Source organism: Phoxinus phoxinus (genome assembly GCF_949152265.1).
Source record: "Phoxinus phoxinus genome assembly, chromosome: 7".
In the NCBI taxonomy this organism is placed as follows: domain Eukaryota; kingdom Metazoa; phylum Chordata; class Actinopteri; order Cypriniformes; family Leuciscidae; genus Phoxinus; species Phoxinus phoxinus.
In genome coordinates this window covers 24,941,260-24,966,873 of record NC_136882.1, presented here as the reverse complement: position 1 = coordinate 24,966,873, position 25,614 = coordinate 24,941,260, and the positions used below count along the sequence as shown (strand labels likewise).

Genomic DNA, 25,614 nt, shown 5'->3' with positions numbered 1-25,614 from the left:
GTACGATTGTTGAAATAATTCTCCCGCGTCTTTCTGGTAGAACTGGAGAAGGCTATGTCAGAAAAGAAAATGAAGACTAAAATATAGAAAAGAAACCCATTTAAAATTGACTTCATTATTCAGTTTGGGTAAAACTATATGGTGTTTTATAAAAAATAATAATATAGAGAATAAATATTTGTGTGTGCTGTAAAGTGGTTAGAAAAAATAAAATTGGAATCGGCTAAAATCTGTAGGCCTATCGTATATGGAGCCCCTAAAGGGACGTGGTGGTGGATTTTTTTTAGGATGGGAGAACATTTTTTTTTCAAATCTTTTGTGTTCCCTCGAAAAACTTTTGCGTTCCCCCGAGAAACTTTGCGTTCCATCGCAAAAGTTTTGCGTTCCCTCGCAAAGATATTTGCGTTCCCACGCAAAATGTTTGCGTTCCCTCGCAAAGTTATTTGCGTTCCCACGCAAAACTTTTGCGTTTCCATTTAGCCTATATTATAAAGCTCGTTTTGAGGAGAATTGGGTTGTAGCTCGTTGTCTAGGTTACTGTGATTTTAAATATGTGTCGTTTGTGTTTTAACAACGTTTAGCTCACGAATTTTGATCCGGGAAGTTCGAATAGCCTATGTGAATATATTGCCAACTTCACTGAACTCCTTGAGTTAAGCACTGACTGCATTTCTTTATATTTGAGTCCAAGTTCAAACACTATGAAACGCTCCATTAACGTACGGAGCTCTGAAACACTGCCAGCGGGACATTAAACAGGAAGTCTGTCCGAGCTCACAACAGGTTTTGCGTGGGAACGCAAATATCTTTGCGAGGGAACGCAAAAGTTTTGCGAGGGAACGCAAAGTTTCTCGGGGGAACGCAAAAGTTTTGCGAGGGAACGCAAAAGATTTGGGAAAAAAATGTTCTCCCATCCTAAAAAAAAATTCCACCACCACGTCCCTTTAGGGGCTCCGTAGTATCGGCAGGTCAATCTCAATGAAAAACGGAGAATGAGATCTAGTTTCAAGTTTCAAGTTTGTATTTATTTATATAGGCTAGCACATTAACAGCAACCAGGGCTGACCAAAGTGCTGAACAATACACAAAATAAAGAACAAGGACAAACCACACAATCATGACAGAAACTCATAGTGAATTAAAAGCTAAAAAAAAAAAAGGTTTTAAGAGAGGATTTAAAAACAGTTAGAGATTGAGCCAATCTGATGTAAACCGGAAGGCTGTTCCACAGCCTAGGGCCAGCAATCGCAACGGCTCTGTCCCCTCTATTCTATGATCTGGGGACAGCCAAAAGTCTCTGATCACCAGACCTTAAATTTCGTGGGGGATTGTGTGGAAAGAGTAGCTCAGACAAATAGCTCAGTGCCAGACTATTTACAGATTTAAAAACTAAAAGAAGAATTTTAAACTCAATTCTAAAATGCACAGGTAGCCAATGCAGTGATTTTAAGATAGGTGAAACATGATCAAATTTACGTTTTATTTTGAGGAACTTTGCAGCAGCATTCTGAACTAATTGGAGACAAGCAATATAGTGTTTGGGTATGCCAAAGTAAAGAGAGTTGCAATAATCCAACCATGATGTAATGAGCGCATGGACAGCAATCTCTAAGGTTTTCTAAGGAAAAAACAAGAACTAATCACCACATTTATCTGTTTTTCAAATTTGAGGTTCTGATCCCAGAGAACACCTAAGTTCTTAATGCAGGATGAAGTTGGATAAAGATAATCCAGATCAATGTTACTGCTATTATAGTTGTCATGGGGGCCAAAGACTATAACCTCAGTTTTGGATTCATTCAAAAATAAGAAAACCACATTTTTACTTCTAGGCATGTAAAAAGAGATTTCAGAGCAGTACCTTTGTTGCGTTTCAAGGGCACTACAATAAGGGCATCTACAATACGGTCATGGCGTGCTGTGTATAACCCTTTGTACATATTACAGCCATTTATAATATGAGCAACTGATTCAAGGTGTCCGAGTTAGAATGCATTATACAGTGTGGATAGTAATTTTCACCATATTGATAGGTTGTATCTGTCGAGTAGGCCTGATGTGTAGAGATGAGGAGGACTCAAATCCAGTGATGAGAAGTGAAAAGTTTATTAGTAAACCTTGTGAACAAAATAAACTTCAGTGACAGTGAACAAATGTTTAGTCTATTAGTGGTTGCTGTGAGCACAGCCCGCATACGGACGTAGAGAGAAGAGGAGACCACCGACAGACAGAGAGATCCCAGAAATGTCCAGCAATAGACAAGAATAGGATCCAGCAGGCAACAGTCCTGCACCGACCCCCAAGTCTAGGATTCCTGAACACAGATCACAGGTGAGAAACACAGGCGAGAAACACAGGCGAGAAACACAGGCGAGAAACACAGGCGAGAAACACAGGCGAGAAACACAGGCGAGAAACACAGGCGAGAAACACAGGCGAGAAACACAGGCGAGAAACACAGGCGAGAAACACAGGCGAGAAACACAGGTGGACAAGAACCACACACCCAACATGAAACAACCCACTGACAACACTGGTAGACCCAGCTGGGAATATAAAGGGTAGGGGGAACGAGCAACAGGTGAGGAAGATCAACTCGTGATTGTGCTAATAGGGGATTATCACGCTTCCGGTTTTCATGGGCGGGCTTTTTCAACTTTGTGCATGTCCACTTCCGGCGCAGTTCAACAATGGCTGAAACGAAGGCTAGATGTCACTGCTCTGTTCCACTTTGTCAATCAAACAGACAACGCAACCTTATTTAAGTTTCCATGGATTCCCGACTGAACTGAGTCTAAGGAAGAAGTGGATTAAAGCGGTTCGCCGGGATGAAGGGCCAAACTTGAAAATAAAACAAGGTAGCACGTATATTTGTATAAATATATAAGGCAGAGGTGGGGATGCAGTATAAATAAACTTAGGGTCGTCCATCATGGGTTCGCCAGAGTGATGAGTGATTCACCGGAAGTGGCAGTGCACAAAGATCATTGAATGCGGAAGTACTACGTATCAGCGTGATAATCCCCTATTGCCCACATCACGAGCTACAGAAATGACAGGACAAAACAAAACAAAACAACAGAGAGGTGCCGGTGACACCCTGACCTGTGACAGTATCTGGTTGGTAACACCTGTTGTCTGGCCTTGACAATTAAGCAAAGAATATCCTCCCCTATTGCAGCATTGATCAGCAAAGTCAAGACATGCCAACTTCTTAGCATTCTTAGTCCAGTCCAGTGTTGTTTTGTGTCCATCTGTTTGATGTTCAGTAAAAATATTCTTGCTGTTGTGCTCATTGTGTCAGACTGTGGCCTTCACAGTAACAGATGGGTCTGTGACCACTGTGTCAGATAGCCTACCTCAGGTGCAGTGTGTGAGTTGCTTTGCGTCCAGTGTAATTTCTTTGTTGATTTCTTTAACAATGTATAATTAAGCAGCAAGTTACATCGTTTTACGTGAAACGCACCCATTGTCAGTCTCAAGGTAGCCTATACAAAATGGCAATAGTATTACAGTTTTTCTCGATTGCTTAAACACATTTCTTGAAACTATGCCTCGTATTCTCAAAACAGTAAACACAAATCCATAACGTCTCATCCAATTCCCCAAACATCCTATTTTCAGGTCAAAATGAAGCTCTACTCTCAAAACCATTCCCTCTTGCTGAAAAACCAAACTTTGCCCCAGACAGGACACACAAGCCCTCACAACACACACACTACAACATAGTCTTACACACTAGTGTAATAAATTCAAAAAACAACATGACTGTACGACTGCTGACCTGTCTCTTATTCAGTGATAGATGTGTTTTCACCACACCTCCCTGAAGCTTCTGATGATGGAGGCGATGGTGAATCGACTCAAATTTGGCTGTACTCGTTGCCCAGCCTCCCTCATAGTCACATCATGGACAAGGACATGGTCAACTAAAGTGGCTTGAATTTCATCCGAGACTGCTTGTCCCCTGCTTGATGTGTGTTAAAAATTTTCTCTCTTAGTGGTTTCACCTGGCGAATTGTGTGCTAACTGAGCTGAAGCTGTGCTGACTTGAGTGAACAATATTTAATGCGAGTGCTTTCTAAATAACCACATGGTGTAGGCAATGAGAAATTAAGGAATTTGTGTGTTGAGACTTGCAGTGACGTAGTGATGCACCGATGTGAATATTGTGGCCGATACCGATAACCGATATTAATATTGCTGTTATGGCCGATACCGATATTTACCGATGTCGATATCTCTGTATAGAAAACACATTTTTATGATAATCAAATAAAGAGCTATTTTCCAAAACACTTTTTTTTTTTTTTTTTTTCAGAAATTACTGAAATTGGGCACCTTTACCTGTGTGTACCAATATCAGTCATTAATAATTTGTATGTCCACTGTTGCATACAAATCGTCAAATCCCAGAGCCAATCAGAACAGCGTGTGGGCGGGCTCTCACGTCAAGTGCACAGCACCAGAGAGTAATCTTGACGGCAATCGCAAGAAAATGGATAAGTAGCTAACTTACATAATCAAATTCACAAATATTAACGTTACACCATTTAAACAGTATTCAAATACATAGGCTACTGAGTTACTTAAACAATCTTTGTCAAATAATACATTTGTTTCTTCAGTTTGAACGTTCTTGTTTCCTTTTGTTTAATTTCAAGATCTGAGGTGAATTATCCATTGTTGCTTTTACAGCTACAAAGCTGGAGCACTAAATGATATTCAAAGTCACATTACACGCTTTTAACATTAAATAAAGCACATAAACAGTGCCTGAGATTATCATTGCCACACGTTGTGTTTGTTGTTCCAGCGCGACGTCGCAGAAAAATAGAAACAGTTTCTAAAATAGAATCGTCGCGTGTCGCCGTCACGGCTGGTTAGGACATAAACTCTGATTAACATTGAAAATACCTTTTATCGCGTGTCGCGGCATCGCGTGTAGTTAGGACACGGTGTAATGACTAGTTCGCGCGCCCACAATGAAGTGCGCGCGCCTACACACAAACACGGGTTCAAACCTCGCCCTGTCCAGCACGGGAGATATAACAAATGTTGATCGTGTGTCCACCATAAAGTACGCACCACTACACATAAAAACGGTTCCCACAGTATCAGTTATTCCCCTCGCTCTGACGAGACGTGATAAAGGGTGCACCCTCTGTAAAGCACGCGCCCCTACACACCAGCGCTGTTCACAGCTGAAATGCGCTCGTGCAAAAACAAACATCCCCGCCCCCACACGCACGTCAAATACACAGGAATGATAATCGGCCTGTTCACATCGGCCATATTTTGACATCGGAACGATACCGATGTGTAAAACAACGACCATATCGGCCGATATTATATCGGCGGCCGATATATCGTGCACCCCTAGTTTCAACAAATCTGACTCATGTGTCAAAACCAGGGAATAGTGTTTATAGTTTAGTGAAATGGGTGTGCTTTTTGATAAATGGCATTATGGTTTTGAAAATTTAGTTCAAAAGCCTGGTTATAGTGTTTAAGCAATCGAGAAAACTGTAATAAAACGATGTTATAATGGAATTATATAAATCAATTGCAAATACATTAACAAAAAAAGTGGAGAGCAGCAAGGAGCAGATGATCTAGTTATCTTCCAATATCTACATATTCACAACATATTCACCAACATGACTGCAAAATCTATAGCCTATTTTTTTTTTTTTTTTTTTTTTTTTTGTCATAGACAAATCATATAGTATCATAGGCTGCATGTGGAAAGCATTTTAATTTGTTTGGAACCAAGAATGCAGAGAAGAAATAATGATGACCCCCCTCATCTTAGTTTGAGCAAATTGCAAACCATCACAATTTAGCTCATTTACAACTGGACTAAAGCCTTTTTTAATCAAAAATATTGCTGTTTTGGTGTGACTAGTAAACAGCAGCTGAGAGTTTAAAAATAAGTAAATAATAAAAGATCAAGTAAATGTCACTAAATCACTTTGTTCCACTGAAACACAGCAGCATGCAGTACTTTGACCGTGTTTATTGGCCTCATGTCGTTCTAAACCCATAAGATTTTGTTCATCTTTGGAACACAAATTAAGATCTTTTTGATGAAATCTGAGAGCTTTCTGTACGTCCATTGACAGCTGCGCAACTACCACTTTGACGCTTCAAAAAGTTCATAAAGAGATCCTAAAACTAATCCATATTAATCCATATTAAAAGAGACACGATCACTATATATGATAAACAGATTAAATCTATGCTTTTATTCACATATAAACATTCATCAACTCACACATCAGTTGTAAACGGAAGCTCAAGCATGTTGATGTGCAAGAACCAATGAGGTTAATTCTCGTGTTACACAGCATGTTTGAGCTTCCGCAAGAACCAATGAGGTTAATTCTCATGTGTTACGGAGCATGTTTGAGCTTCCGCAAGAACCAATGAGGTTAATTCTCGTGTTACACAGCATGTTTGAGCTTCCGCAAGAACCAACGAGGTTAATTCTCGTGTGTTACGGAGCATGTTTGAGCTTCCGCAAGAACCAATGAGGTTAATTCTCGTGTTACACAGCATGTTTGAGCTTCCGCAAGAACCAATGAGGTTCATTCTCGTGTGTTACAGAGCATGTTTGAGCTTCCACGTCTTTTTTTTTTGTCCTTGCGCGTCAAGCAGATTCGTTTGAGCTTCTGTCCATTTTCGCTGATCAATGTTTAAATGTGAATAAAAGCCTAAATTAATTCTGTTCATCATATAAAGCGATTGTGTCTTCATTTGTGTTCGATCGCTAACAAGCGCTTACCCATACTTCAGATACTTTTTCTAAACTCTTAACACAGACTCACCTACAAAACACAATTGGCCAAATGGATAATTTTCTTCTCAAAAACACATTTTGTGAAATATATACTAACTCTTCATTTCAAAATAGAATACATCTTTCTCTGCACACACTAACTTTACCAAAACACTGGAAATCTGACTCAAAATGAAATTATTCTGTCAAAGAATAACACTTGTTTTCACTTCACAAGGTACATGCAGTCAATTAAAGTACACCAGGTTTCAAAATACTGGCTATTCTTGACATTACAAAAACGGCATAGACTTTTATGTTTCTTGGTTGGGAACTGTAATTCCACATGTAGTAATGTTCACATTCAAAAGCATTCCAGTAAAAGCCAATCCTTTACTATTTACTACAGGAGGTACAGTAGAAACACGGTATGACAGAACAGAAAAAGTTTTACAGTAGTGCTTACAGTGAACAAAATATCCATGAAACACACAAGAGCATTCTGAACCAAAAAAAAAAAAAAAGGTTTTTTTTTGTACTAAAAAAGCACAAAATTATTGTATCTAATCTCTGCAATCTTCAGGGTTAGGCCACATGTTTTCATCACCATCACATATGATATTTATCCAAGGCGATGCAATCATGAACTGTGATGTCCCTGCAGCATCCATGGCTTCAAGGAGGGACATCTGGTCATGTGGCTGATGGTCATAAACCGTCCACCTCCATGCAGAAAATATAACTCATCTATGGGGTTGAGGAAAGGTGAATAGGGTGGAAGGAAGAGACTTACCAGTCTTGGGTGGACTTCAAACCATGTTGTTATTGCTTGAGAATGATGGAAAGCCACATTGTCCCAGGTAATTACAAAGGTCCTCATGTTTTCATGAGAACCAGGCGCTGCTCTGGAACCAGGCGCTGGTGGAGATCATTGAGAAAGGCAAGGATGCGCTCGGCATTATAGGGTCCACTGGCTCACTGCATCTCTCACTGGGCCTGCTCTTCTCCCTTCTCCTCCTTTTACTGAATAAGTGTCAATGTAATAGAAAAAAATAACCCCTGCCACTCTAAGCCAGTCTAAGCCAGTCTGGGGTCAGCTGTGGTTGGCACAATTTACCCAACATAAATCAGCTCTGTGTCAATTATTCAATTGTTTGTTTATTATCAGCTGAGATATATTATTTTTGAACTGATCATTGCAGATGCAGAGGTTTTTATACTCTATCTAAGGTTTGGAATATTGTTTTTGCTATTGTGGGATGTTGTGTGTTAACATTCGTAAATACTACAAAAACAATCCATCATTTTGTTGGGAGGTATAGCTTGTCTGTGAAGAAAATGTAAGCATTGTGGAAATGTGTTCACTGACTGCATATTGTTTGAAAACGACATGAAATGTGTAAATGGTATGGCCACAAAAGACCGATGCTGTGCTAATTGTGTTTAGAGTTTTGAAAATGTGACAACTGGCTGGACAAACGCTTGTTAGCGACTGAAAAAAACTGTAAATGAGTGATTCCATATATACAAAAATACTTATGACTTATATTTAATGCATGACAAAATATGTTTTTTTTGTTGTTGTTGATGCATTTGCTAACACTTGTGGAATTGACTTTTGCATCCAGATCTTGAAACGAAAACGATCCAGAAAGGTTAATCTGACATTTAATTCTAATATATTATTTATCTAAAAAGTTTGTCTGGAGATTTTGAGTTGAAAGGAAATTTCTATCTCAACCTCTGGAGGTCATAGGAGAACAGATTCAATTATTCTAACAAAGACAGAAAGTTGGCCCTCATCATTGAAGGTTATGGGTAAATTAGAAGTGTGTCCCTGCCACGGCCATGAGTAACAGCAATCACATCTCGTGAAGAAACTCAATCAATCTAATCCATTTATAGAAAGACATTAAAAAACTCCCCTGCAGTTACCAATTAGCAGGCATTGCAGATTTGGATGCGTCTAGCAGCTTTGCACACTGCTATAAAGATTTGTTCAATGCCTTTGACATTTGACAAATTAGACAATCAATTGCCTCAAATTTTTTAAGTTATGAAATTCAGAACTAGCAGATTTTTATTTTGTACTTATATACATTTTAATTGTTTTAACTTGAAATGTTTGAGTGCACTAATTCATACAATTAACTTAAAACTTTCATGTAATCTCAATGTGAACACTTTTATTAGAATAAACTTGGCTAGCTTTAACAAGCTAATCTACTAACATACTAATTTGTTAACATATTAGCATAGTATGTTATACAGAAGTACTTTCTGTATGAGTGAAACAACATAAATGTAATATTTGCTCTCAAATCAAGCTGTCAACATGATGGTTTCTATCCTAAAACCAACATGAACAGAAATTCTTCTAAATTAGCATAACAAAACATTAATCACTACTAAATATCCCACTTAACATTAATCTTGCTAAAAAACACACACACACATTATATTACACTTAATTTTAGCATTTACTCTCCCTTTCAAGTACCATCAGCAAAGCATGCTGGGGAATAGACATCCCAGCCGTTTCAGTTAAACTTAAGTTCGTCTAAATTAAAAGAAATAATTTAATGAAACTCAAAACAATGAAACAGTTCATTTACTTAAAATATATCAGTTTTGTGAACTTGAAAGAAAAAGAAAGTGCTAAATACTCAGTGCTAAAAAGTTAATTTGACTGAACTAATTAGTTTAATTTAAGTTTGTCCTACTCAAACCAATTAATTATTTTGAGCGTTAGGGTTTACACTGCCTTTCTCATAGCTCAAGATCAGCTATCAACCAACTTATAAGAGGCAGATATTACTGACAGTCATGAGAAGCAGATCGTAAGAGAGAGAACTTTAAAAGGTGATAGAAATACTACTATTTTTTATTGAAGTCATTTGAAAGCACAGATGGAGGAGATGATGCAGAGATTCAAAGGGATTGAGTTCCAGAGTTATTATATATTTATATCATGCACAAGTTCTTAATTGAGTTTCAACAGATTGAAAGTGTTTCCTTTTAACAAAAACAATTCACCTCCACACATAACAATTCAGCATTAAAACACATCAGCCTGGAGCATTGCCACATGTGTTTAGTTGATATGTTAGCATTATAGAGCAATTTTAGAGTTTTACTTGAGGACACAACTTTTAATCATGTCATGATTCTGCCATCATGTCTTTGTTTTTTCCTGGTCTTGTGGCAGGATCATGGCAGACCCATGTTTTGTGTACAAGTGCATGGCCAATTGTTTGGGCCATGTGCTTGTGTTGTCTCGTTATGTAACCCCGCCCGCCCCCTTGTTATCCTCGTCTTGTGATTATTGTCTAGTCAGTTTCACCTGTCCTTGTCATTAGTGTTCCTTATATAATCCCCATGTGTCTGTTGTCCTGTGCTGGTTCATTGTTTGATGTTACCTGTGAATACCTGTTGAGAGTCTTGTCTAGTAAGTGCCTTATCCTGATCCTGTTGTTAGTTTATTGTCAAGTTTGTCTAGTGTGTATCAAGTTTAGTCATCCCTTGTCAGTCTTGCCCTCGTTTTACCCCCTCGTGGGTTTTTGTTTTCCCCTGTTTTTCTGTTGTAAATAAACCTTGTTTGAGTTCATACTGTCTGCGATTGGGTTCATCCTTCCACTTCATAACAAATCAAATCCCTTGTTATGTAATGATACTTAAAACACTTGCATAGCATCATAATTCAGCGAAAATGGAAATTGGCATAATTTACTTACGTATGATTTATTTATTTGTTGAAAAACCACACAAAAAAAATATTTTTTTATTTTTCCTACATTGAAATTCGGTGGAGTCAAGTGTTGATTTGGACACCAAGTTTAAAAGGGATCTACTGGAGTCAAGTGTAAATGAGAACCCAAGTGCAGTTTACTGTAAATAAGATTAATCATGACACAAAAACATGGAATGGCATGAACCCTCAAAAGGAAGACATGAACAGAAACTTACTAACAGTGGTTACATGGACAGTAACACTTGACAAAGACACAGTGGCAAACATGAGGGCTTAAAAACATACATGACTAATGACAAGACAAGGGACACCTGTGAACAATGAAACAATGAACCAATGACAACATGACACATCAGACAATGGAACACATGGCAGGATCACATGACTAACAGGGAATCACATGACAGACATGGAAACATGACATGAAACATAAATCAAAACCAAGACAAGACCAAATCGTGACACCAAGTATATGAAAAAATATATTAATAATTCTCAACATTCCTTAAAATCTTGTGTGTTCCACAAACATAGAGGTTTGGAATTTGGTCGGGTGAGTAAATGATCAGAGAACTTTAATTTAAGGGTGGTCTGTTATTTCAACAGGGCTAAATTCTAGACACAGGCTGCGTTCCCTAAAAGCTCTGTGAGCTAAGTTGAGAGACCATTGGTGGCAATAGTTCTACGATCTACTTAGGCTTGCGATGCTTTTAGGAAACGCAGCCCTGGATCTGAGAATGAGCTCCTTCATTGCTGTTGTACCGTTGATGGCAATAAAATGAGACAACATCCTCTGGGCATTTGATGGGGCTGCCGTATTCCTAAACAAGTAATAATACATTATTTTATTACACAAGAAAGCTTTTAAGGTCTAACTAGTCAGAGTAAATATACTTACAATATTTAATGAAAAAGGCAAGTCTATCATACTTCCCCATAATAAGATAATTATATATATATATATATATATATATATATATATATATATATATATATATATATATGCACCTGTGAGATACCTATACCCATACAGAGCTCTGTAGTCAATGGCAGTCAGACTATGCTTTTTGCATAATTTTATATTTATATTTTAATAAATAAATAAATATAAATATGGTTATTAATATGTAATATGTTGATGTCATATGTTAATTAAGATATTTATTTAGTTAATTTTTCACCCTTTAAGTTGGGAGCATGTCTCTGTTTGTGCTTTAGGACGCTACATGCATTTTTTGGGGGAAAATATTACCAGTATAAATCTCTGTCATTGTTGACTTGATGGTGGCCCTCTTGCTTGGCACGCTGTTTCCAGTTTGTGTTCTTGTTTCTATGTATGCATATTGAAAGCCACGCATGTCGGCATTTAAAAAAGCACAAAACATTTATGAAATGAATGCCTGTTCTTTCAAGCACATGCTTGTTATTGTCCTCCTCTCAACCGTTTGATCAAAATGACCCTGTGAAAATATGAATGTGAACATTAATATACAATAAAAAAGACAGTGTCAAATGTTTGGGAAATAAGCTGCAAGGTTGCTGTGAAGACATGCACTAATGAGGTATTGTCTTGTGCAATGGGTGTAAGTAATACAAACTAAGAGCATTACAGAAAGCAATTAAAGGAAAATCCTAAATGTTAAACTCCTTTCACAATATGTGACATTTTCAAGCAATTCAAGCAAAACTGAGCCGTGATTAATTGGACGACCTTTAAACTAGTGGGGCTTTTTTTGGTTAAACTGGTTTGGTTGGATATGGAGACAGATATGACATATCCCCTACTTGAGATTTTCCACACATAAATCTATCTCAACACTGTTGCCTTTACCAGTCTTCAAATTATAAGACTGTGTAAGAAGTAGCACTGTGCCAGTTAGATGCTGCGGTGCTGCCGGTAGGTTTGTAGGAGCTATTTGCACCTCAAAGAGTGGGAGCCGCAAAAGTCTGAGACCACTAGTGAAAATCTTTCCATTTTGCATTTTTTTCCCATTTTATATTTTTTTCATTGCAAAGTGTATATATATATATATATTAAACAATTTGAATAGAAGCTTAATTGGAAAATACATTTAAGAACTGAAAAATGGTGATTAACGTTTGACTTTGGCATGAACTCTAACCTTTTGTTAAAAGTGAATAAAATTTGATTTGAGTCTGACATATTTCCTTTTGATTTTAAGGTTTCTTCTTCATCATAAGGTTTCTTCGGTTTTAAGTCCTTAAACATTATTTATATGTTTAAATTAGGTTCTGAATCCCATATTTTCAGCATTTCTGTGGACTTTTACCCCTCATATGTTTTCACTTGACAAGCCACACAAACAGATAAAATGAAATCAATGTCTGCAGAAGAAAGGCTTTGGTAGGATGGTCTCTTGTAGTAATTGTATCAGATGAGGAACCTTTTATGATTTTTAAAGAATGCTAGACTGCACTCCAACAACTTATTTGAAGGGACGCTCGTGAAGTTGTGAAGCTCATTACTCCACTTGCATGGAAAGAAAATGATAGTTTAATGTTCACTCAATTAGAAACAAAATATGGTTATGAAATTGTCATAATTTGTTAGAGTTATTTCTCTGTGCTAATTTAAATGTAAATCCTTTAAGATTAAAATAAATAAAAGTAAAATTGCATCAGTGGCACAAAGAAAGCTGAAAGCAGAGTGTGTATTAATATATATATATATAAAATTCAGACCTTGATCGTATTGTTTATGAAGGCAAACAAGAATATATTCAGCAACACATGTAAATATTGTTCTTTGATCAGCCTTTTATTAACAAAAAGGGGCAGAGCATTGACAGAAATGACTTGAGTCTTAATACTATTTTCTCCATTTATTGTTTATGTCAGTATTTATGATTAATGGTGATATGACTGATATGAATTTGGACAAATGAACAGATACATTACATACAGGGGCATTAAATGTTTCTTTTTTATGTTTGTGAATGATATAAAGTAATGATCCCCACCTGAGACCCTAAGTAATTGAACTGAGATTGTTTTATTGAACGTCTTCTCAAACCTGACAGACGGCTGATTTGTTCCCTAGCTGTCATCATCCCTAATGTGACTTTTATTCCCATAACATTTCACAAACGAAGCTGCATGTATTTCATTAAGTATTTTCAGCCACCTTTGGATCAAGTCAAATACATGTTTAACAGCAAAGAGGAAAACTGAATGTGTGTTCGCTCAGTCTCTGAAACGGTTAAGCGGTGGCCTGTCGCTGCCAAACAGATTGAATCCAAGGGATAAGAGTAATGCTTAATCCTCAGGGTTCCTCTGAATAACTGTGCTGTGTGAGAAAATGTGTTGGCGTTTTGCTCTGCAGGATTCCTTTTTTTAATGGGTAACTACATGTTTTTACTACGCAGGGTTTCTTTTATTCAATGCATTAATACTTCCCCCTTGTAAGAGGTTATAGCCACTATTTTCACCTTCATTTTGCTGACATGTGGAATAGCTGTAGTGAACTGGGTGCGTTTACACAACGATGATGCACTAAAAACTGAAAAGGCTTTCCTTTGCATGTTTCACACACAGGCAACAATACTTTCACAAATTAGCTTTTTTTTTTTTTAGTTTGCATGGAGACAATAACGGTATAGTTTTCCAAAACTTGAACTTTAAAACCCATTTTTTAAATGTTTGCTTTTTCAGGCCCCCAAAATGCCATTGCCTTGTAAATGAACGGCCAAAACAAAAAAGTTCCACGTTTTTAGGTGAAAACGGTGTTGTGTAAATGGCCCCTAAAAGAAAATAAGATAACCAGTCAATTAGGAACTGCAGTTGTAGTTGATGTTTCAGCACCATGGACAGATCCACAGCACAACTTACTCTTATTTTGCAGCGTTCCTGAACACTCAATGATTTTACTTATAAGTAATTTAGCTTATCCTCCCTGGGGTTCAAACAATCTTTCTGATACCAAAGCAGATCCATGCCATACTACAGATCACTGATCATATAAAGCCCACAGTGTGAATCATGGATTCCAATCTCTGAAGTAGCCTGCTTCTTTAAAGAACCTTATATTAATCTTTCCATCTGGTGCTATAGCTGAGCATAGCACTTTTTGTAAATGGCTTTACTCATAAATTACGCCTGAAAATGTTCACTATTAGGAATAAGGATACTATTGCAATTTAGTAGTAACATATTGTGATAAGTATATACTTTTGTTTACATGTAAATCACAACACAGAAAAAAATATTGTCTCACCTGTTCCCTAGATGAAAGGCTGAAGGACTTAAAGTAGAGCGCAACTGACCTTCATTGTATGCAAAAGAGATGCAATGAAAGTGAGGCTGTAAGTCTCTAGGGTTCAGCCTAACATCTGTTTTTGTGTTCCACAGAGGAAAGAAAATCATACAAGTTTGGCACAACAGATATTTAATTTTTCTGAGAGAACTACAATAAAATTAAATTGAGTTTAGCGGGATAAACTGAGTAGGTAGGCTTTGAAGGCCATTATCAGTAGCATTAAATAGGCTACATCGCAAATTATCAGACTTCTTTCATTTATTAACAACCATTTCAGAACGTGATTAATCATTTAACAACTTATTTGAAAGAAAGTTGTAGATGTTGCTTTTTCTCTCTCAACTCTTATGGTGAGTGAGCACTGCTTATCACTGCCTCCGTAGTCATGTGCGTTGAGAGATTAGCGGAAGAAGAAATAGTTCCTATCCAAACAATTTGCTAACACATGATTAATTGTTTTCTCTTCAAAGCTCGTGATACGTATTCGTTTTCAAAGAAGAAGAAGCAGAAGATGAAGCACTATAAAACGCATTGTGTCAATATTGTTGATGTGAGGAGGATCTTTCCTCGCGATTAACCGTCAGTATTACTATACTATCGACATTTCAAGATCGATCCGCCCATATCCCTATAGTGAGAGTGAGACACTTGCAGTTGTTTGTGACGGGAGGAGCGTCTCTCGTTCATTCAAGCGCCTCACTCATATCACTCACGAGTCCGTCAGACGAACTGGCCGAGGGGATTTCTTCATGGAGTAGTACTTGCAAACTTTCAAGCTGCTTTTACGATGCGGAGGAGATGTGAACGAATTTGAACTTCGTTGAACAACGACGTCACGTGATTCTGTGCTTTTTTTAATTAGAAACTTAAGAAAAGATTTCGGGAGATTTAATTATGTTTTTCCACTTACGACATGACTAGATCATGGTCGCTGGAGATACACAAAGTCTTAAAGGAAGAAGGCTGCCTGTTATCTCGACAAAAGCATCACCTCAGAAACATGAGGTATTGTCTCCTGTGGAACTTCGCCAAAGTGATTCTGTTTTGGACATTAGCTGATGCTCAGGTAAGACTTTGGTTCTACATGACTTCTGTTTTTTTGTTTTTTGTTTTTTTTGGGTGGCACTTGGCGTAATCCAGATCACTTGGTAGCCTACCTTAGGCGTATTTATGTTGCCTATTTATTAATGTATTTGAGTTTATGGTATAGGCTATGATAATAACAGAAATGTCCTTAAAGCAAGTGATCTAAAGAAGCTGCGTTTCGATTTGCCTGAAAATGAGCACATGTGAATGTGAGACTTCGAACACAACATTTCATACAAATTCATAAAATTTCATAAAACGTATTTGTGCTGTGTGACTTTGTGTGTAGCCAACTATGTTTTTTTGCATTCATTCTGTAATCCCCATCCCTAATATCAGCCTTTGGTTTTGATGAAAGCATGGGGTGTTTCACAGCCCTTTTCCTCTCTCCTAAACTATAAAGAGTTGCTACTGAATGCACTGTAAAAACAAAACAAAAAAACAAGTCAAATTAGTTTATTTGTCATTTATCATGTTATGTAACATGACTGAATTGACCATATTGGGTGGAAATAGACTTTTATGGTAACAATTGCTCATGTGAGTATGGAATACATACAATATGCATTCATGTTTTTTTAGCATTCCATTATGTTGTTGACGGATTGTTCACTTTTGTTCTGTCATTGGTGGTCATTGATCTACCTGTGCTGGTGAAATGACATACATGTAAAACTTGAGGCTTGTGCTTTTGTTCATGCGTTAAACCAAATAAATTGTTTGCAGGAAACAGGAATCATCAGCAAAACAATACACAATATCATTATACATGTGTTGCCACTTTCTTCACAACAGCAAAAAATGATGTTCATTCATGGACTGTATAACCTCACAATTCTGTAATAAGCAGCAAATCACAGTTAAACTGGGAATGCTTTGTAAGATTTATTTTTCATGAAGGTCAGCTTGGTCATATTGCAGGTTTGAGTCATGTGCTGTTAATTGTTACTTTCATACCTAAAACTTAAGTTACTGTAACAAATTAGTAAATCATGAATGCATGAGTAAATGTGCTTGTCCTGTGAGAATCATCTAAAAATGTGCTACATGTGCCACATCTAAATCTAATTCAGAGGTTCTGATCCTTTTGAAATGACCCCACCCATTATAGGCTACAATATTTTGTGTATTTCTGCTGTAATTATGACAAATCTGCTTGTATTCAGACTTTTTTTATTTACAGAAACTGGGGCTCTGGATCAATCTCAGAATGTTTTTCATACATTCATACATTTTTCATACATTTTTTGCTACGTTTGGAATCTGTTAGGTCTTTTGAAATGGACAAGCATATTTGCCCATCTGACTGGAACACTGTCAGTATTCTCACAGTGTCGCATGTCAAGAGTGCTGCATGACTATTATTAATTTTTATACAGAACCACCAGAGAGTCCACTTGCATGAAGCTGCCATATTATAGAGGAACTTAATCATAGATAATTCCCCACACATTGAGTCACATTAAGCCCAAATGATTAAAAGTCTCCCACTATAATTTTTATGCTAATTTGAGTCATAATATCAGTGCAGTATTTAAAGTAGCAGTAGATATGAAGGAATGGTGGATGAGATACTTTAGAAATTGCTTAGAAAAGTTTGAAGTAGTGTAGCCTTATGGTCATCTCCAGTGTTTAGAAGCAAGTCAAGTTACGTAATCTGCTTACTTAAATTTTTATTTTTTATTTGAATTAATTTTAATTTTGAATTTGAATTCATTTGAATTTACAAAATAAAAAATTTAGATACTTTTTTCAAATAAGTAACTCAAATGTTCATTTATTGACTGACACCTCTCCTGTCCCCATGTTGAGAGAAATTGGGAGTAAAAGGCAAATGTGTTGTGTTCACTCTGTAATCATGATGAGCATTATAGTTCTAGACTAAATGTGAGCATGCATTTGAATGAATGCATATGCATGAATTTCCTTGTAATTGGAAGGATTTTCTTCATTTTTCATTCAGTCAGAGAGCTTCTTCATAAAGATTAAATGTGCAGGTCTCTAATGAGTCATTAATTCAGAAGATTCTTGCTCTCTCAATTAAACCAGTACAAAGGAAAGAGAAAATTCAGTCATATTGGGATTGGGAATTTGAATGATTAACAATTTTCACAAAGGTCAGAGCTTGGTTTTCAGAATATTTAAGGATAATGCATTTTTAAGAATATTTAGAACAGCCAAAAATGTCAAATATGTGATACCGGTATATATATTATATTATTTATATATAATAATATATATTTATATATAGATATATATTTTTCATAATAAATTACATGCTGCATTTTAATATCCTCCTGAACAAAGCCCAATTTACAGTGCTCAAAACTGTACATGTATGATGTATCTGTACATTGCATGACTGAGAAAATGTCTTTAATTGAGGCGGAATATCAGGCAGAAATGACAGATCCAATACCCTTCTGAAACACTTTTACACTAATTGAAAACCTTTCTTTCATCATTAAATAGAGTGAAATACTGTTCCTCAGGGTATTTAGAAGTTCAACTCTTCACACTCCCTCATAGACTCAATAAGAAACCAGAAATGAGACAGGGAGAGAATGTCACCACTAACCCTTTGATAATCACACCAACACACACACACTCAGTTTTACATAATGCACCATTCTTATTCTTAAAAATAAAGGGAATTAAACTTTAAACTTAATTAAACGTAAAATTCTACCATCATTTACTCTCTTGTCGTTCCAAACCTTATGACCCCCCCCCCCCTCTTTTCCATACTAAACGTGTAGTAAAAGTGAAAGGTATTGACAAAAATGCATAATATAACTTTTGTTAATTATTATTACTCAGTACATAAATATATAATTACACTGTAACAATAACACCTTAAAATAAAGTGTAACCCTTTTTATTTCAATGAGAGTTAGTTGACATGTAGTTGCAAAGTTTAAAATGTCTGAAGTGGACCAACTAAATAAGTGTTACAGAAAATACAAATGACATTTGTAAATGACATCCTCACACAAAAAAATCTGATGGCTTCAGAAGATTTAGTACAGAATGGAGAAACAAAATGAGCCCTTTTTTGGACAGGCTGGTGAAGATGGTGAGATTACAGCTGAAGAACAGGTACAGATGCTACTGGATGCAAAGCTGCAGTGCCTACTGAAGGTCTCCACAGACGACCCTGCAGGTAGGCACCGTTTCCACTGAATGTTTTTTTTTAACCCAGTTTTAAATTTAAAGGATTAGTTCACTTTAAAATGAAAATTAGCCCATGATTTACTCACCCTCAAGCCATCATAGGTGTATGACTTTCTTCTTTCAGACGAATACAATCGGTGTTTGATTATAAAATATCCTGGCTCTTCCAAGTTTTATAATGGTACTGGCAGTGGATGGCAACCAACAGATTAAAGCTCAAATTTTCATTTTAAAGTGTACTATAAGTCAGCATGAAACGGCATAAGTTGCGATAGTCTTTTTTCCCCCTATTGTGATATCTGAGTGAAAGTTTTTTCCACTATTACGACGTATATCTGAGTGAAACTTTTTTCCCCTATTGTGACGTATATCTGAGTGAAACGGCTCCGCAAACAAGAACATATATAGGGCGGACTTGATTTTGTTCATTGGGAATTGATAGGATGGTTGTGGTTTGCTATTGCTGTCATCTAATGTGAGTGACAGGTTATCCCACTATAGTTTACTGCAATATTCCATATTTTATTTTATTTTTTTTATAGGGTGACTTTAAGTGGCCTTTTCAGTTCTCCACATCAATGTTGTTGTGCACAACATAATTTCACCTAGAAATAGTAGCAAATTCATCAAAAGTATGACCACCAGCACCTCTGCCAAAACATGTTTTATATAAAACTCACTCTCTTAAATGAAGCATGCTGAGGTAAATGAAATAAACTGAATCAGACAGCTAATTAGACTCCTTCAAGACCTTTGTTAGGCGAGACTCACTGCACAGTTTGCTGTTTCATTTGGCTTCATTATAAACACAGGTGATAAGGCAGAACATGTGAAGAGGAAAAAACAAGCTCTGTTGGAGATGACTCATTGTAAAATGAGTCATTATGTCAGTATAGTGACCTGGCAAGTCAATAATATAACTTGGCTCACTCCCATTTCCCTTTCATGTTAACGTCATGGGTTATAGTGTTTTGCGTAATTTGGGGAGAAAAAAGCAATCCTGTTATGTAGAAGGAAATGGTGTGCAAAGGATGTGGGTGCAGTATTTAGTTTTCAACTGGCACGTGAGAAGTTAATTACAGACAATTTTCAGTATAGGAGAAGAGTTTCGCATAATTTCGATTTTATATTGTTCTTTTGGTTCCTGAACTTACATTTGTCAACATAAAATCAAATTGACCTTATATACTTAATACAGTCTGGTACAATTCATTGGTTTATATTTTCTAAAGAGAGGGACAAATTAAAATGTATCTTTTAATTTATGCCATTTTGAGTGGAAGTACATTATTTTAAACATGATTAAACTAGGATTTTTTTTTTTTTTTTTGGCATGAATGAAGACCTTTGTAGTTAATAATAATGTTTTAACATGCTCCTCATCCTTCCAAGTTTCAAAGATATGCTGTCATCTCTTTTATTATTATTTTATTATATTAGCTTAATGTATGGTCAAATTTACAGTTGTTTTCTTTGGTGAAAAATTTCAGTAGGAATTTTTGCATCATTTCAATAGGAATCCATGCGATCGTTAATTTCGCATGAGGGCGAAAGATTTCCCATAGCATATTTCGATACATTGGCCATGTGAATTCAGTACACTGACCAAGAGAAAGCTGCTTGGTTTGAAAGTGACTTTTGTGTCAGCTGTGCTTTATACAGTGCTTCATTATTGACAATAGACCTTTTTTGCCAAATCAACTTTGCTAATGTGATCACAGCTTTATACTGTAACAACAACAGCAAAAAAAGAGAAATTAAGTCCTACATCGTTTCCTGTTTTACTTGGAAATGTCACATTAAAGTAAAATGGATAGTAAATTTCTGTTTCATGTTAACTTAGCATTAGAATAGAAAAGACTTGAAAGCACTTAATGGTCTAATGTTTTCAAACATAAAGCTTCATTGCTTCTGTGGTCTGATGTTATGAAATCTGTGGTTGCTGGACTGACTCTGTTGAATCCACCGGTGATTTATTGAACGTCTTTACACATCAACTGTCTGGCGTTAATTGCATTGTTTTTCTTCAGCATCTTTTTATTTCAACAGAAAACATTACAGTCATTCTTTCTTACGGGTTTAAATTGTATAATTGTTTTAGCAAAAAATATAACATTGACCAAGTTCAGAATTTACAATTTAATTAAACGCACATACATATTATACACGTACATAATTTATTGGACAATCACACTTGTTGCCTCTTCATGATGTGTCAGTGTGTGTTACCCCGTGGGCGCTGATGTTAGGCCATGCCAGTTCGATGTAATCCAATATCCACACAACACAAAACATCACCCATAGGTGTTTAGTTGATACTATGAGTGATATTTCTTACAGATTTGTTTTATTTTTATGGAAAGCATATAATTAATTTGGTGACAGTAAAGGATGTATGACTGTGTTACAGATCATTTCATGTTTATTGTCTGAAAATATCTACTTTAAGGAATGAAAATGTGCAAGACTTTCATATCACGTTATGGTGCAAGATTGGATAATTTCACTTGACATCTCTGCTCTGAAACTGTTCTACTCTCAGTTGGTGTGTGTGTCCCAGAGTGGGATGGTCTGATATGCTGGCCGCAAGGCTTCCCTGGAGCTCTGACAAAGACCCTCTGCCCAACTTACATCTATGACTTCAACCATGCAGGTTTGAAACATTTCTCTCTCTCTCTGTTTCATATCTTTTGTAGTTACGAATATCGTGCATTGCTGTATGAGTCGTGTGGGCTGAAGCTAAAGATGATAACCGATAAGCGCTTTACTACCGCATTAATTAACTTAACCAAGCACATTCTATTTGAGATAAATCAGATATATAAATATACTCAAAATAAACATAATATTACAACTTTCAATTGCACAAAACAAAAGGTAGCGAATGCACAAAAGAACTAATAGTCATGAAGGTGTATCCATGTGCTTATCATGTAACAACGTGCTGAAACATGAGTGTACAAAGAATACACAACATTCTTTTACAATAGTGTTTTCATTATAATTTTATGTAGCCTATATGACAGATTTCCACTGCATGTTGCACTTGAAGGGACAGTTCACCCAAAAAATTATGTCACTATTTACTTACCCTCAAGTTGTTCCAAATCTGTATACATTTCTGTCTTTTGCTGAACACAAAAGAAGATCTTTTGAAGAATATGGGTAACCAAACTGTTGAGGGGCTCCATTGACTTCCATAGTATGGAAAAACAGATCATGGGCTCCATTGACTTCCATAGTATGGAAAAACAGATCATGGGCCCCATTGACTTCCATAGTAATTTTTTTTTCCATACTATGGAAGTCAATAGACCAACGCTACTTTTGCGTCATCGAAGGGTAACGCCCCTTTTTGGGGGAAGACAAACGGATTCCCCTGAGAACAGAACTCGCTCTAATAAGTTTCTTGACAGCAAAAATGGTACAAATATACACACTCTTTGCCGGCCGAGGACCGTGAGTGGTATTTAAAGAAGCTACTGGATATGGGGATACAGAGGTGTCCCTTTGAAATGGTCGAAAACTGGATTAATGATCCCGCAGTGGCCAAATATGAACTATTCAGAGTTTCAGACATCTAGCACGGTCTCGTGGAATCACCAAATAACGTTAGCCTTTTTTTTTTTGTCATTAACACACTCACAGTATGACAAACTAGACGATGTCTAGAGGAGTCGGTGGTTTACTTGGATCATATTTCACTTGATTTAAGCTATTGACATAGTTTTGTTGTCGACTAGCAGTAGCTAACGTTGTTACTAGTTAACGTTAGAAAGACGAAGCTGCTAGCAGCAGTTTAGTTGGTATGATAACGAAATTAAAGCCAGTAACTAGCAAGTACACTACTTCATGTTAAATACAGATAGTTTGGGGGATTGAATTACGTTAGTGACACAAGCAGAAACCAGCCAAGTCCACTTTAGTCCTAGCCTGCCACTATTTCAACAGTAAAATCAGTTAACAGCCAAGGTAGCGTGCCTAGTGAGAGCTAATCACGTAACTTTAACGTTAGCTGCTAGCAGCTTCGTCTTTCTAACTAGTATAGCTAGTCGATAACAAAACTATGTCAATAGCTTAAAATAAATCAAGTGAAATATGATCCAAGTAAGTTAAACCACCGACTCCTTTTGACATGGCCTCATCGTCTAGTTTGTCATACTGTGAGTGTGTTAATGACAAAAAATAGGCTACTTACTCTTTAAATACCGCTCACGGTCCTCGGCCGGCAAAGAGAGTGTGTATATTTGTGCCATTTTTGCTTTTTAAGAAACTTTGCAGATCTAGAGCGAGTTCTGTTCTCAGGGGAATCCGTTTGTTTTCCCCCAAAAAGGGGCGTTACCCTTCGATGACGCAAAAGTAGCGTTGGTCTATGGAGCCCATGAACTGTTTGGTTACCGACATTCTACAAATTATCTTCTTTTGTGTTCATCAGAAGAAATAAATTAATACAGGTTTAGAACAACTTGAGGGTGAGACAATGATGACAGAATTTAAAAATGTTGTGTGAATTACCCTTAAAAATGTATTTTCCTTTTTAAAGTGATTCCAATCATATTACAAGCAATTAAAAACCATCGTGGTGAACAGTGCACATCTGAAGTGACTCAGCTGAAGGAAATAACCCATTATTTATCGGCTTTAAAATATCAGCCATATTTTTTTATCGTGTAGATAACATAAAAAATGGAACACATATCGGCCAATACCGATATGGTATTTCTAACCGAATGAGGTTCATTCATATGCATATGTGCTGAGAATTAGTTTATTTATTTTTTTGTTAGAACTTCTCCTTTGTGTATAATAATCCATGCAACTGTTAGTAAATGAGACCCAATCTCTATGTTTGAACAATACCACCCATACTTTTCATGAGTTGTGCAGTATTTATACTATGTGCATATGCAAATTTGTAGTTAACATGAAATGTGTAGAATACCCAGATAACCTGTAGGCCTACAGTGCAATGTTCTTGATTTGACCTTCAATTTTCAGCGAGACGATATAACTAGAAGTTATATATTTGTAATGTGTATTGTTTCTTGACATCATTTGAATACAATTAATGGGTTATTCGATTTTTTTATTTAAATAATTGATTAAAAATGGAAAATAAACTATCATTTACCATTGTTTTCATTTTTTATTGATGCATAATGTGTACTGTTTCACATACTATTTAAAAAATAATCATAATAATAATAGGCAGCATACATAGCATAGCCAGTAAAGTCTTTTTCAATCTTTCAGGACATGCCTACAGGAGGTGTGACTCTAATGGTTCCTGGGTGCTTGCAGAGAGTTCAAACAAGACCTGGGTCAACTACACCGAGTGCATCAAATCCCCAGAGCCCAACAAAAAGAGAGTAAGCTACATTACCATCAGTTGTCTTCAATGGACCGAGATCACTTTATAGGTGGCTTGACGCACCACCTCTTTGACCCCACAGCAGGTCTTTTTTGAACGGCTGCACATCATGTACACTGTAGGCTATGCAGTTTCCTTCAGCTCTCTTCTAGTGGCCATCTTTATTATTGGATACTTTAGGTAAGTAACTGACTGACTGACTGTGTGTGTTTGTACATCTCATAAACTGCACGAAAAACAGTTGAACTGATGCTTTAAATAGTTGTCTTATACGTAATATTGTATTTCTATTTCTATCAGACTGTAATTCCACAAATTTGAATCAATGCTACTGTGTAGTTTTTTCTCTCTCTCTCTCTGTTCTCCTTGCTCCATTAGCAGCTCGTTCAGTAAGAACGTGCAGTTAGCTGAGACGTGCCAATGATATTCACTCAGTGAAGGAAGTGATTGGTAAAGAATGTCAATATTAATAGCACAGCTGGCAATGTAACATTGCAAAACTATGCTGGACAGTGCTAGCTTGCAGCTACACTTTTGATGATGAATGTAGTGTGATCTGGGAAATGGATTTTTTCCCCTTTGTCTTACTTTAGCTTGATTGTTTATATGCATGATGACGTGTATTTATACATAGATTATGATCTACCTCCATTATAATCCTTTTCATTCATTTATTTGTTGCCATTTCAAGTGCATTAAGACGAGTGTTGTAATAAAGTATCTCCCAGTGTGCAATTTTCACAGAATTGCATCAGGATCAGGTCTTTCTGGGAAACAAAGGTTCAATATATAGTTATATAGTTTAGTATATAGTGATAGATAGCCCTCTCATATATATATATATATATATATATATATCGAATACACATATTAAACACCTCCACCAAATTACGCTCCTTTTCATAATGGTGTTTTTTACTTGCTTGGCATTAGACAAATGGATATAAATATTAGATATTCCGATATAACTTTCAAAACAGCAATTCAATTCAATTCAATTCAATTCAATTCAAGTTTATTTGTATAGCGCTTTTCACAATACACATTGTTTCAAAGCAGCTTTACAGAAAATGCATTTCAAAAATATACATACAAAAATACAGTTAGTTAATCATGAAATTTAGGGCATAACATATCGCCGGCGTTGGGTCGTCTCTTCACAGGCGTCGAGTCGT

The 25,614-nt window shown here is 36.5% G+C and overlaps 1 protein-coding gene across 3 annotated transcripts in view; it reads left to right on the top strand.

Moving 5' to 3' along the window:
* Nucleotides 1–10,949: 10,949 nt before the first annotated feature.
* Nucleotides 10,950–25,614, top strand: part of pth2ra (parathyroid hormone 2 receptor a) — a 57,904-nt gene continuing 43,239 nt past the window's right edge. Inside the window, exons 1-6 of one of the 3 annotated variants that reach the window (XM_079618318.1) lie at nt 10,950–11,085; nt 15,730–15,874; nt 18,958–19,057; nt 21,611–21,721; nt 24,322–24,437; nt 24,522–24,619. In XM_079618318.1, the coding sequence (XP_079474444.1) occupies nt 15,809–15,874; nt 18,958–19,057; nt 21,611–21,721; nt 24,322–24,437; nt 24,522–24,619 (491 nt within the window). In that variant the 5' untranslated portion in view covers nt 10,950–11,085; nt 15,730–15,808. Of the gene's footprint in view, nt 11,086–15,432; nt 15,875–18,957; nt 19,058–21,610; nt 21,722–24,321; nt 24,438–24,521; nt 24,620–25,614 lie in introns of those variants that run through there. The other 2 variants (XM_079618319.1, XM_079618317.1) reach the window with 2 other exon arrangements.